This window comes from Danio aesculapii, chromosome 6, assembly GCF_903798145.1.
Source record: "Danio aesculapii chromosome 6, fDanAes4.1, whole genome shotgun sequence".
Lineage (NCBI taxonomy): Eukaryota > Metazoa > Chordata > Actinopteri > Cypriniformes > Danionidae > Danio > Danio aesculapii.
The window spans coordinates 10427021-10441907 of NC_079440.1; the positions used below are offsets into that span (position 1 = coordinate 10427021).

General features: G+C 35.4%; 1 protein-coding gene across 8 annotated transcripts in view; it reads right to left on the bottom strand.

Moving 5' to 3' along the window:
* The window catches only part of rgl3a (ral guanine nucleotide dissociation stimulator-like 3a), a 39477-nt gene that overhangs the window by 24349 nt on the left and 241 nt on the right, over positions 1-14887 (bottom strand). For 2 of the 8 annotated variants that reach the window (XM_056459479.1, XM_056459478.1), the window contains exons 2-3: positions 14298-14367; positions 12012-12205 (exon numbers count right to left, since the gene is read on the bottom strand). In XM_056459479.1, coding sequence (XP_056315454.1) covers positions 12012-12179 — 168 coding nt within the window. In that variant the 5' untranslated portion in view covers positions 12180-12205; positions 14298-14367. Of the gene's footprint in view, positions 1-5331; positions 5648-12011; positions 12206-14297; positions 14432-14887 lie in introns of those variants that run through there. The other 6 variants (XM_056459481.1, XM_056459476.1, XM_056459483.1 and 3 more) reach the window with 4 other exon arrangements.

Genomic DNA, 14887 nt, shown 5'->3' on the forward strand with positions numbered 1-14887 from the left:
GAATTTACAACTTCAATGCAATACCTTGAAAAAATACCATTTTCTTTATTTTGCGATTTTTAAAAATAAAATTACATTATCATTAATGAATATTATTTAATGAACCAGAGCCAACATGGGCATTAGTATTTTCTAATATAAAAAAGATAGCTAAATAGCAGATTTTTGCATATTACACTGCTTGTTAGTAGTAGACAGCTTACTGAGATAAGAATACAACTTCACCAGATGGCTTAAAAGCTCTATTTTCTATACATTTTTCTGGGAAGTCTAGAAATTTTCAGGTAGAGAAATTTAATAGCCACACTGCAAAAACGCTTTTCTTTCTTAAGAGTGTGTGTCTAGTTTCTACTCCAAATATCTAAAAATTCTTAAATCAAGAAAGATTTTCTAAACAAGTCAAAAATATAGTTTTATATTTTTTTAAATTAAGTCAAAATTAAGTGAATTTTTCCTTAAAACAAGCAAAATAATCTGCTGCTGGGGTAAATAAAAATGCAGTGCAAATGCAAAATAACACAGTATATTCTTCATCGTATTAATTATTAAATACAATTAATCTTTGTTACACTTACATATGTTATAATGGGACGATAACCGGTTTTAAGGTTTACTGCGGTTTGGAAAAGTCAAGGTTTTAAAACCACAAAAAGAATTCTGTTATACTGTTCCTAAGGTATATGCAAAGGGTTTTTTATGTGTTGTGAAGAAATCTGTGTTTGGTAAACTAATGCACCTAGCAGAAGTCAATGATTTATTATAATTATTTAGCCTGACATGTTTACTGTTCCAAAATAGTATAAATGTGAATTGTAAATTGAAAAATTGTAAAATGAAATACTGTATGTTGTGTTTAATGGGAAAAATGTGTTGTTTTTTATGAAGACATTTAAAAAAAACTTAGAGCAGTAAATCACAATACTGTGAAACCGTGATATTTTTATCCATGGTTTTCATACCGACCCAAACTTATAATTTCTTGCGACCTTTAGAAAAATATTTGATAAGAGCATTGACATTATATTTGAGCTATATTTAAACAAATAGTGCCATCAGAAACTAAGGCTGGGCGATTTGGCCTAAAAATAAAATCTCAACTAAATAAACATTTTAACTCCATTACAATTAATTAACGATTATTTTATGTATTTATTTTATTTTTGTTGCCCTCATAGTTCACGGTCAAGTTTTGTACAGTAAACATGCTCACCTATTACCAGTGAGAGATATTTGAATGAAGGGTGCATTACTTGATTTTAAAATAATTGAGGGAAACACACACTATCTACGGTCTACGATTATGAATTGAACGTCAGTGTTTAACAACTGAAATTAATCCACGCCGCCCAAGCTTGTCACGGCTATCAAACCGACCAATCACAAAGCTTGCGATGCATAACGTCGTGACGTGTAGTTACACATTTTGAGAGGTGTGCAGGTACGCAACCGCGTGAAGGCTGTGTCGGACCAAACGCGTGCGCTCAACACAGAAGTAAACCAGTCTTGAGTAATTGAAGAAAATCGACCTTGAAAAATGAGAACGATTATTGGTTGTGAATGTCGATTTCGATTACTTTTCGATTAATCGCCCAGCCCTATCAGAAAAGTTTAATTTTGAAGTCCTGGTAGTATGGCAACATCATGAGACTTTAGAAAAGCAAAAAAGCAACATCATGACGAACAACTTTAGAAAATGCTGTTGACTTGAATGGGCGCCTACAGTCAAATGCAGATCTTCAACTACACGAACTTCCAAAAGAGCAATGACTTAACATTACACACATCCAGGATGAAACACAAAATGGGGAGTTCTTCAGAAAACGAAGGCAAATTACATGTCAGGAGGAGTGAATACACTAAAAGAAATGTTGGTTTTACAAAAACAAGTCTTGTATAAACAAAACCCAACTGTTGGGTTAAAATTATAGTTTAAAAATACTTCTAAAAATGGACCTTGTGGCTTGGTTTGTCCAAATTTAACCCGAATTTGAGTTAAAACAACCCAAACTGAGGAATAATGTAAAATAAAAAAGTAACCATGAGTATTTGAATCATGTTATAAGAGAACTCACCAAACATCTTACAGTATTAACAATAACACCACTGTTCAGTGATGCACACACACACACACACACACACAATACGACATGCTATTTTACAAATATTTTTACAGTATTATTAACAAAACCACCATTGTTCTGTGATGCACACATAAAGTGATCTGCCATTTTCATTTTAAGGAAGGAAGATGAATTATTATCATTAATATTTTTATGGTGGAAGCAAAGTTGACACCAATAATAGTACTTTCGTTACAAAAATCCTCCTTGGTGGTTAAATGAAACTGAGATTATTTGAATAGCAAATACGATATGCCAGAATGCATAACAGCTGTGGGCGAATAGAAAAATAAGGAATGGGTTTAAACAAAGACGGACTGTGTGAAACACTGGAGTAAATTAAGTCCAAGTGTTTTCCCCATGCAAAACAGGGTTGTTGTTGGACTGGTTGCTGACTGATTCAGATGTGACCAAATGACCTCATAAGAACCGGCTTGAGAACATATTAGCATAATGGCGTCATCTGTCACTGATTTTTGATGCGGGATGTCCCACGATTTACATGCCATTGGTTTAAAAAAACAAACAAACACATTTCCGTTTTTCTAGAATGTTCCAAATGTAAGTTTATTAAGTTTATTTTGGTTTAATAACTTTTCTAAATGATGTTCTTGGGTTCAAAATTACATTTAAATAAAAAAATTAAACGAAATCATTATACATACTTAATACATCATGTAAGACAAAATAAAAACGTGTAATGATGTACTCTTATTTTTAAAATTCATGTTTATGACATTCTTATGTCACAATATACACTTATTTTTTTATTACGTCTTATTCTATTCCATCAGAAAAACCTAAAAGGAAACAAAGCTGCAGGGTTTCCACAATTTTTTTAGCATCGATTATAATCAGGAATGTTTCTTTAGCAGCAAATCAGCATATCAGAATGACTACTGAAAGATTATATAACCCTGAATAATCAAGGAAGAAAATTCTGTCTTGACAAAAGAGGAATGAATTACATTTTAATATACACTCACCGGCCATTTTATTAGATACACCTTACTAGTACTGGGTTGGACTCCCTTTTGCCTTCAGAACTGCCTTAATCCTTCATGACACAGATTCAACAAGGTACGGGAAATATTCCTCTGAGATTTTGCTCCATATTGACATGATAGCATGACGCAGTTGCTGCAGATTTGTCGGCTGCACATGCATGATGTGAATCTCCAATTGCACCATATCCCAAAGGTGATCTATTGAATTGAGATATGATGACTGTGGAGGCCATTTGAGTACAGTGAACTTATTGTCATGTTCAAGAAACCAGTCTGAGATGATTTGCGCTTAGTGCATTATCCTGATGCAAGTAGCCATCAGAAGATGGGTACACTGTGGTCATAAAGGGATGGACATGGTCAGCAACAATACTCAGGTAGGCTGTGGCGTTGACACGATGCTCGATTGGTACTAATGGGCCCAAAGTGTGCCAAGACAATATCCCCCTCACCATTACACCACCACCACCAACCTGATCTGTTGATACAAGGCAGGATGGATTCATGCTTTTGTGTTGTTGATGCCAAATTCTGACCCTACCATCAGCAGCAGAAATCGAGACTCATCAGATCAGGCAACATATTTCCAATCTTCTATGGTCCAATTTTGGTGAGCCTGTGTGAATTGAAGCCTCAGTTTCCTATTTTTAGCTGACAGGAGTGGCACCTTGTGTGGTCTTCTGCTGCTGTAGCCCATCCGCTTCAAGGTTGGACATGTTGTGTGTTCAGAAATGCTCTTATGAATACCTCAGTTATAACGAGTGGTTATTTGAGTTATTTGTACCCGCAGAATTGCTACTCACTGGATATTTTCTCTTTTTCGGACCATTCTCTGTAAACCCTAGAGATGGTTGTGCTTGAAAATCCCAGTAGATCAGCAGTTTCTGAAATACTCAGACCAGTCCGCCTGGCACCAAAAACCATGCCACATTCAAAGTGACTTAAATCCCCCTTTTTCCCCATTTTGATGCTCGGTTTGAACTGCAGCAGATCGTCTTGATCATCTCTACATGCCTAAATGTATTGAGTTGCTGCCATGTGACTGGCTGATTAGAAATTTGCGTTAATGAGCAGTTGGACAGGTGTACCTAATAAAGTGGCCAGTGAGTGTATATTAAACTGTTTTATAGAATTGGTGAATTTCGTATAACAATCAAGAATCTTAAAAAAATATGACAACCATGATTTGTCAAATATATTAAATTAAGACATTAAAGCATTTATTTTTAACTGGGTTCTAAAACATCAGTAGAAAAAAATGTTGTCACATGCAATGCATTGGTGACATGTAAAAGGTATAAGCTCATATCCATCTTAAATTATGTAATCAAAATCCCAGTCAAGAATCACTGTTCTGCTTCAATAACTAGTTTAATATTAAATAACATACCTAACATGCAAACTACACATTTTGCTTGTGCATCCAAGTAAACCAAGGACAGTTTTAACATGTCAGCTACAGTGAAAAAAATCACAAGTGCTTCCCAGAAACTCCAGTCAAGCAGAACTGAGAGCTTTCCAAACCAAAGCCCCGTGTCTCCTCTGTAACTATGGAAATAGACACAGGGAACGACGGGGGAGGGAAAGCTGAAACTATCACATGGACATCGTAAGAAAAGAACACGAAAAACATCTTCATTGTACAGGTGGGTCCGTCTGAGAACAAACACAAATCAGCTCTATTGTCAGACTCCCGAGGGGACAGAAGAGACGCGCGCCACACCTTCCCATGAGCGCGCATTACATCCAGCCCTCCGGCAAACTGAGGACAAACGCTTTTCACGTGTAATTATAAACCCATACATCTTTTGTGAATAACAGTACAGGCATGAAATAACTGGAAAAACAGCTTTTTCTTAGCGAAGAGACGTGCCGTTTGGTTTAAACTACATGGAGCGCTGCACGTCGGACAACAACAAACCGCCTTTCCAAATCTGAATAGACATTACACATAACTATAGACACATAGACATAAACATTACAGTTTCATTACAGTGTCTCTGACTTCCAAAATTACTATTACTAATTATATATATATATATATATATATATATATATATATATATATATATATATATATATATATATATATATATATATATATATATATATATATATACTACATTATATATAATAATATATACTTATTATAAATAGACTTAAAGTCTGTGTGGTAATTCAGCCTGATTATGAAAGTGTCTTACCATCGTCAGCTCCCATTTCCCCATGGTTTCGGCTCTATATACTTCAGTCGTATGATCGAGAAATGTAAGCGTCTCGACTTTCCATTAACACAGCAAAAAAATAAACAAGGTTCGGAGAAAATATTCCTTAGTCAGCTCGTGCTAAACTTGACTGTCATGTCTGCAGTGAATGGATAACTCCGCGAAGTGCGCTATATTAGGAGCTCCAGTGAAGACTTTCATAATGTGCTACTTTTGTTTTACCAAATATAACAACGCTGAAAACTTCGTGAAATCCGTCATACAAGGAAATAATTATTTTTATGATTACGGCTGTGTTTTAACAGCCCTAATAGCATCCAGCGTACCTGTCAGGCGCTTTAAACTAAAGTGGGTGGATCATAAGTACGTCTACAGTGACGTACAGCGAGCGCTCATTAATATTAATTACCTTACTTTAAGTTCGGCGAATCAAATAGCGAAGGCTTGAATAATGAATATTAACTATGCTGAGTGTTGAAACGCCTCTGCGTGACTGTCATGTACAATACATTTGCAATGTTAAATTAATATTATAAAATGAGAATTTTCATTTTGCAAGATTGCTTAAAATGAGAATTCATCCAACATGGAGAATTAAATGAAATTTATAGAAAGTTGTACTAGAAACATTATAATATTTAATAATTCAAAGCCTAATATGCAACTAATTTTATTTAAACATGCACAGTCACACTCCAGAACTAAAGGAAAATTTTTAACTATAGTAAACCATAAAGTTTTAAAGGTGTGTGCTCCAGGGTTAAAGTCTGTGTGAATAAAAACTGATGATCATTTTGTTAGCGCATATTATTATTATTAAACTGAAGACAGCTTTTTCCCCCATATGATTTTTCTACACTTATCTGCATCAGAACATCTTTTAGAAGTTTGTAGTCATGTAATTCTCTTCAAAACTGGTTCGCTTAGCTATAATACTTTTATACTTATAATAAAGTTTTGTTTTTTAAGATGGATTGAATCAGAAGTTGCTCAGACTTTTATTTCAGTATGCTAATGTTCTTCCAGCAGAAATTTAACATTTAGTAGGGAGCGGGCCATTGGTTAATGGTTGGAAATGGTTATCCATAGAATATTGTGACTGACGCCATCAGTTTGACGTCAACAGAAGAAAAACCACCTCAAACGCAGGAACAATTAGTCAAACTTTGATTGAAGATTACCTAAACATTTTTTTTACCTGCATGGATTAACTATTCAGAGCTAGCAAAATAAACATTGTAAATTTTGATTTCACACAGACTTTAAACTCTTAAAGGGGAAAAAATGGGAAAAATACCCGGTCAGGTACCAATGCACTTTATTATCAGTTTTAAAACTAGTGGAAAAATCTGAATGTTTACAAAGATGTGTCCAAGGCCATGATGCTCCACCGGAAAAAGGTGGCTTGCCATCTCTAGGTTGAAGGAAAGTCCTTACCCCAGGTAGAGGAGTTTCAGTATCTTGGGGTTTTGTTCTTGAGTGAGGGAAGGGTGGAACGTGAGATTGACAGACGGATCGATGCAGCAGCAGCAGTAATGCTGTTGATGTGCCGGTTCATTGTGGTAAAGAAGGAGCTGAGCCAAAAGGCAAAGCTCTCGATTTACCGGTCACAATCTACGTTGCTACTCTCACCTACGGTCATGAGCTTTGGGTCATGAACGAAAGGACAAGATCTCGGATAAAAGCTGCCGTAATAAGTTTCTTTCTCAGGGTGGCAGAGCACACCATTACAGATAGGGTGAGGAACTCTGTCATCCAGGAGGAGCTCGGAGAAGAGCTGCAGCTCCTCCACAATGAGATAAGTCAGATGCCTCCAGGACGCCTACCTAGGGAGGTGTTCCCGGCAAGTCCCACCAGGAGGAGGCCTCGGGGAAGACCCAGGACATGCTGGAGGGACTATGTCTCTCGGCTGACCTGGGAACGCCTCGAGATCACACCGGAAGAGCTAGAGGAAGTGTCTGGGGAGAGGGAAGTCTGGGGTTCTCTCCTAAGACTGCTGCCCCCGTGACCCGGCCCCGGAAGAAAATGAATGAATAAAAGAATGACAAAGGTGCATTCTCGATTTAAGTATTTGTTTTACAACTCTTTTTTTTAGCTATTTTGAATGTTATCTTTTATTTAAAATCATGATTTTTCATTGCTCATTCCAAGGTTTAAATTAAGCCTTGAATCCTGAAGTTTTGATGAACCCCGAGCAAACACAACTGCTCATTATCCCAGGAAAAGTACAAATGACTCAGACACCACAATGCAGATGAATAATGGTGAAAATGAAGGAGATGTCCATTTCTGAACCCCATACGCACAAACTGTAAATAAGACAACAAGCAGTTTGTTGTTTGTGTATAATGAGTTCATTAATGTGTTCCTCTCCTCTCTGACGCAGATCTGTGAATGTACAAACCCACTCTCACAGAGACACAATAGAGAGAAAGTCTTATTCACAAGACCACAATGATCATGGTGAAAATAGTTATGCATATTAACAAAACCAGTCATTACTCTGAGAGAGGTCACATTATGTTGTGTGAATTTTTTCCTCCCCTTTATTTATAGGATTTTTACAATAAGTGACCCCAAAATACATATTATCAAAATAAAAAACAACCCCACATATTTGGGCAACCAAGACATTTGTTTAACCTTTTAACGTGCACTCCTTAATTTTTTTGGCCCACGCTTGCATTGAATAATATACTAAAAAAAGTATGAAATAGTAATAAGCGATTAAAATAATAATGGTAGCCTATGGATAAAAGGTCGACCAGGTGGTTTTTAAAAATTGTGTAATTTTCAGTGATTATAATATATATTTTTCAGTATTACAAGTGAAAGCTAATATTTTGAGATTTTTTAAAGATATTACTGATTAGCATTTAAAAAAAAAGTGAATGGAGCATCATAACTGTGCAGCGAATCGCTAGTTATCAATACAGCACGCATCTGGATGTGAAAACCGCAACTGCAGAGATGGATAAATTTATAATAATTCGCACATCTAAAAATGTTGAGGAAACTGTGGACAGTTTGCCTGAGTCATCGGAACCGTCTACTTTGTGTAAGCATAAGAGCAAGACCCCATCAGACCAAAGTAGGAAACGTCAGAAAAATCAGGATGAATTCATAAAGTATTTAGGACACATTTAGGCAGAATGCATCTTTGTACTTTAAACGCAGCGCTCAGGAACAATTTAAAAGAGTTAACATGTCAACTTGCTGCAGTAAACAAAGTCTGCAATGCTGTTCTTATTGGCCCACTGCTCTAAGATCTGAACACGAATGGATTGATTAAAATCAGCTGTCAATCACTCAGTCAATGCCTTCTGCCTTCAAATGACAGGGAGAGCTACAACTGCGAAAAAGTAACACGCTGAAGATTAGAGAATAAAAACAACACTTACAGATTTTGTTTTAGAAACCACCTAAAGCTACAAATAATGGCACATCTGATTACTGATCATGTGGTGAATGTTAATCCACCATCTACACTTTTCCAAGAGTGGATAAAAGACTTCCAGTGGCTTCAAGTCCGCTATGAAAAAAACTAAAGCATTCACTGTAAAGTCTGTGGGACGGAATTTTCAGGTAACTGTTTTCCACATCTACACATTAAGCATGAGAGGTTCTGTTTAATCCTTCATTTAATCGGCAGATGCTGTCAGCAGTGCAAGTGGCAGCTATATGTAAAATTGAACACCACGTACATCGCAAAAGGGCTTGCACTGATTAAGATTAAACTAATATTGCAGCTCATGAAAAGACCGGTATTGCTATTAAAATGACGTATGCAAATAATAAGGTATATGTCAAAAGCATCTGTGCAATATCAGACACCAGGCATGAGAACACAGCACAGTAACGTATCATTAACAGATTCATTCATGTCGAGCAGTGCATGCAGGGCCGGTGAGTGGTCCGTGTATCTTTTGGTCACTCAATTAAGTTATAAAAATGTATTTTCTTGTGATAACGGGATTTCGTTGAGACATATTTTCCTCACTCATGCATATATATTTTTTTGCTTGTTAGTTTTGATAATTGTTGATTTCAAATGCAATAAATCTGTTTATAAAACTTGTAGTAACGGTCCTCATAATTGGTGGGTGCGACTAAATTTTGGCTGGTGCGCCTACATTTTTAAAGTTAGGAGCACCAGTGCTACCAAGCAAAAATGTTAATTTCGAGCCCTGTAATGTATAGTAAATATAGTTAAAATATTGTAAACAGCTTAAAAGAAGTTATTTTTATTGTTTGTATATGCTTTGGTAGTGGGGGGGGGTGTTAAACTTGTGTTTAATTTATGAAACTATACTTGAAAGATTATTTTATCATGTATAGGCATCTGCATCAAAACGATTTTATACACTCAAAAAGTATATTAAATGCAATTTGTTTCAAAAAACTTTTGTAAAATATTTAAAGATAAAAATAAAGTCCAAATATGAATTACAATTTAAAATCTTTTTTAGCTAATTAATATGCATGTGCATCTACCAACAGTCTGAATCAAAATATTTGGATTTCTTATATTTTTTTTTTTACAAAATGTATTTTTTTTAAACATATTGCATTTAAAAAGCTTTCTTATTCATTCATTCATTTTTCTTTAGCCACCAACTTAACCAGCATGTGTTTTGCACAGCGAATGCCCTTCCAGCTGCAACCCAGTACTGGGAAACATTCATGCACACTCATTCACACACATACACTACGGCCAATTTAGTTTATTCAATTCACCTATAGCGCATGTCTTTGGACTGTGGGGAAAATCGGAGCACCCGGAGGAAACCCACACCAACACAGGGATAAAGTGCTAACTCCCCACAGAAACCAGCAACCTTCTTGCTATAAGGTGACAGTGATAACCACTGAGTTACCGCGCAATATGCTTTCTAAAGCCTCCTTCACACTAGAGCAGGGATTTCCAAACTCGGTCCTGCAGGGCTGGTGTCCTGCATAGTTTTGCTCGAAACTTCCAGGGAAGTGTGTTGAAGGAAGTTGAAGTATATGTATAAAGAGCTTGATTAGCAGGTTCAGGTGTGTTTAACTGGGGTTGGAAAGAAACTCTGCAGGACACCGGCCCTCCAGGACCGAGTTTGGACACCCCTGCACTTGAGCAACTCGCAGTGGCAAATCGACAAGCGACCGTTCATTTCAACAGAGAGTGAGATCTCCGTCTACGCGAGCGATAGCGACCAGTAGTCAGTAGTATAAACCAGTTTATACCCAGATTTGGATCTAAATTAAAGCTGCAAAATATATTGTTAAATTACTGTCATCTTAATCGTTATGCAATATACGTAATGCAGACATGTGTGATAAATTGTTTTATGCACTAGCTGTTTACCTAAATTTTACAAATCAGATGAGGCCTTACTATCTTTATCCCCACCTCACCCAGTAGTTGCTGCACTGCTATTGGCCCAAAGGCAAACCCAAAGCTGAAAATAAATACTTATGACAGGAGTTGAGGTGAGAAAGGAAAATGACAACAGCCAATCAGAGTCAGATTATCTGCAGAGGTGTTCACTCATTCATAGTGTTTTAAAGCATAAATGACTTGCACCTTTAAAATTTTCCCTTTTTATTTATATAGCACATATAAAAACAACCATCGCACCACCCTGACACAGTTTTCAGTCTGAATAAGTCAGACCTGAAAAATAGATTTACCTGTTTATTTTAACATCATTACATAAATAAATGATTTAAAAACAGAGCTACTGAAATAATAATAATAATAATAATAATAAATATAATTATCGCAATAATCATCAACAATATCACATATTTTATCCCAAGGTTTTTTATATCCTGGACCTGGCCGAATCCTGAGCAGCTACTGTGATGGTCATGGAGGAGTGGAGAACATGAGACTGATTCCTGTGACGCTACAGAGACAGACGAGTCTTCGCTGAGGCCAGCTTCCAGCCTCCGCCACTGAGACTACAGCTCTGCACAAACGTTTGGCCAGCGGAGAAATTAAAATGGTCGTGCCCAACTGAGCCTGGTTTCTCTCAAGGTTTTTTTTCTTCACTTCCGCCTTTAGTGAAGTTTTTTTTCCCTCTCCGCTATCGCCACTGGCTTGCATGGTTCAGGATCTGTAGAGCTGCGCATCGTTGGATTTGCTCTTCAATATTTGGACTCTCAGTAGTGATTATTAAACCACACTGAACTGAGCTAAACTGAACTGAACTTAAACACTACAAACTGAACTACACTGTTCCTATTTACTGTGACCTTTTATGTGAAGCTGCTTTGACACAATCTACATTGTATAAGCGCTATACAAATAAAGGTGAATTGAATTGAATTGAATTGAATTTTTTTCTCAGTATGGTGCAGCCCTAATCTGTTTACAGCAGCATAAATTCTGTGTGCATCCCTCATTTCTAAGCACTAAATCAGTGTTTCCCAACCCTGTTCTTGTAGGCACACCAACAGTACACATTTTCAACCTCTTCCTATTCAAACACACTTGAATCAAATCATCAGAACATTGGAAAAGTCTCAAAAACCTCAAATAAATGGGTCGGATAAGAAAGACATCCATAATATGTACTGATGGTGTGCCTCCAGTAACAGGGTTAGGAAACAATGCACTAAATGTATAAATGTGAATGTACTGTAAACATGAGCGCATTGTGATGCGTTCTGACCTCAGTGTGTTCCTGCAGGTCCAGCAGATGGAAGCTCCTGAGCCAAATGCCGGGCTCCTCGTCCACCTGAATCTCCGCATGATCCGTCTGGCACAGCAGCTGCCGCATTCGGCCCAGACGAGCCCGCAGACCCTTCTCTCCTCCGGACACCAGCAGACAAGACCGCATCCTCCTCCAGCCCAAACACACGATGACTTTATTAAAAGTAGCAGACGCACACACACACACGTCAGGTATACAATATCACAGCAACATGCATTGAAAAAAAAGATTCTTACATTCCAGCAATGCTAAAATACTTTACATTGTTGACATGCTTTGCAACATTACTGTTCAGGTAGTAACTCGTGTTTAATTTATGAAAAGAGCAGCACACACATACATGCAAGTCAGGCATCGATATCGCAATGTGATCATTCGCAGGATATATGCAATGTTGAGCTTGTATTTTAATTCATCATTTGCGTGTGCTTTTGATGCCTGCGATTGTATAATGATTTTAAAGCATTCAGGTATAAGAAATTGTACCATTTGTGACCTTAATTACAATTAATTTTATTGAATTATTTTTATTTTGATCATTTAATTACTGCCGTTGAATACTGTTAGACTTGGGAAATGATAAAACGCTTTGTTTTTGTAGCTTTTTCTTGATTGTTATGCATGAAAATACTCACACCATGTCCAAAAACAGAAATGCACTGCAAATAGCACAGACCACAATGAAAATGTGCTGGGGGACCCCAAAAGGTTTATCGATTGCTTATTAGATTTTAACATTATAAATTCTTTACAAATAGAGATATCAAGTAATCTGATATTTTTACAGCAATCTATATCGCAAAATAAAAAATATTGCAATGTTAAATTTTTCCAATATCGTGCAGCCCAACGTCAGGCATACAATATCATAGCAACATACATTCAGTGACTGAAGGATGGACATTCTGCTCCGCACTTGAAGTAAAATAATCAGTATAATAATCAGAAAGTAAAGGAAAAAATATTTTTTTTAAAAATCGACCTGGAACATTTATAATGAGAATAGGTTCTGAATGTCGATTTCGATTAGAGCTGCATGATATTGAAAAAACTGACGTTGCAATGTTTAGTTTGTCTGCGATATGAACATAATTTCACAAGATGACTATTTGAAAAGTATTCATCATTTTACCTGGATTGGAATATATTTTCTTTTGCTAGTGTGCATCAGCATTAAATGTACACAATTATATATATATATATATATATATATATATATATATATATATATATATATATATATATATATATATATATATATAAAAATTATAATAAATTCAATAATCAAATGTAAATTAACAATCTATAGTCTGCATTGTATAAATATTTCAACACAACTAAATGATATACTTTTGATTACTTTTTGATTAATCGCCCAGCCCAACATTTAGTGCACTTTAAATAGTGCACTAAACAACTACATTTAAAAAAAATAACAACACACACACATACATATATACATACATATATATATATATTATATACACAATGACGGTCAAAAGTTTTAGAGCAGTAAGATTTTATTTTTAAAAAGTATCTTATGCTCACCAAGCTTGCATTTATTTGAATTAAAAGTAATGTTAAAAACATAAAGTGAAATATTTGTATTATTTAAAAATATCTGTTTTCAATATGAATATATTTTTTAAAAAAGTCAATTTTTTTTCTAATATATATTTTTTAATTTTATTCCTGCAATTTATTTATTTATTTTTTTTAGCATTTTTATCATTACTCCAGTCACATACTCCTTCCCTTCTAAAATTATTCTAATAGGCAGATTTTCAGTCCAAGAAATGTTTATTATTATTATTATTAGCAGTATTTATTTACAATCAAATATTGTTTTCAGGATAATTGATGAATGTAAATATCCAAAGATTACTATTTATCTGAAATATAAAGCTTTTGTAACATTACACACTACACACTATTCTATAAATTATATTCAGAATATTTTTGTGAAGGAAATATGAAAATATTTATTTAGCAAGGATACTTTCGATAGATCAACAGTGATGATAAAGACATATTTCAGCAAAAATGTGTAGATTAGTTTTCCAATGAGCAACACATTTTTATATATATTTAATTGCACACTTTAAGTTTATGGACTATTTGTATATATTTGCAACATGATTTTGCTAATATATTGTATTAAAATACTATACATTTATGATTTTGTCTTTAAAAATTGCATTAACTTCAGTGAACAAATAGAAAATAAAAAAATGGGTCACTCACTGTGTAAATTGCTGCTTATCCAGAATCTGTTGGTTGTAGATCAGCTCCTCTTAAAAATGTTTGTAATCTGCTGAATTAGCCAGAAGAGGAGACACCATGACCGTCCAGAAAGATCCCTCATGATCTGTCAGTGTCTGCAGTAGTGCATAAACCGAGGAGCTCATCTAAACTGAAGTAACCCTGTGTTTTTCATCCTTCCATCTCTGGCTCTCTCCAAGCTGACTAATAACACAATAATCTGATTGTCTGCACAGGCTAATGGGGCTGTCAGTTCGGTTTATTCCGCCTACTGGCTCCTTTCCTTTTACACAATCTCTCATTTTACTGACAGGCTTTTGTTGTGCGTATTGATTAGCAGTAATAGTACAGTTCTGTGTTCATCTGTAGAAAATGTCAAGCAATTTAACTGTCGAAAGTGCAGAATGTGAAACAAATATGTCAGTAACTAACGATAATTCACGACAAATACAGAAATAAGTAGATGGGTGGTATCACAACACAATATTTATGATGTTTAGATTCAATTAAAACTTTTTAACACTCAATTATACATTTAATAACCTTCCAAATATTATAAATATTCAAAAATT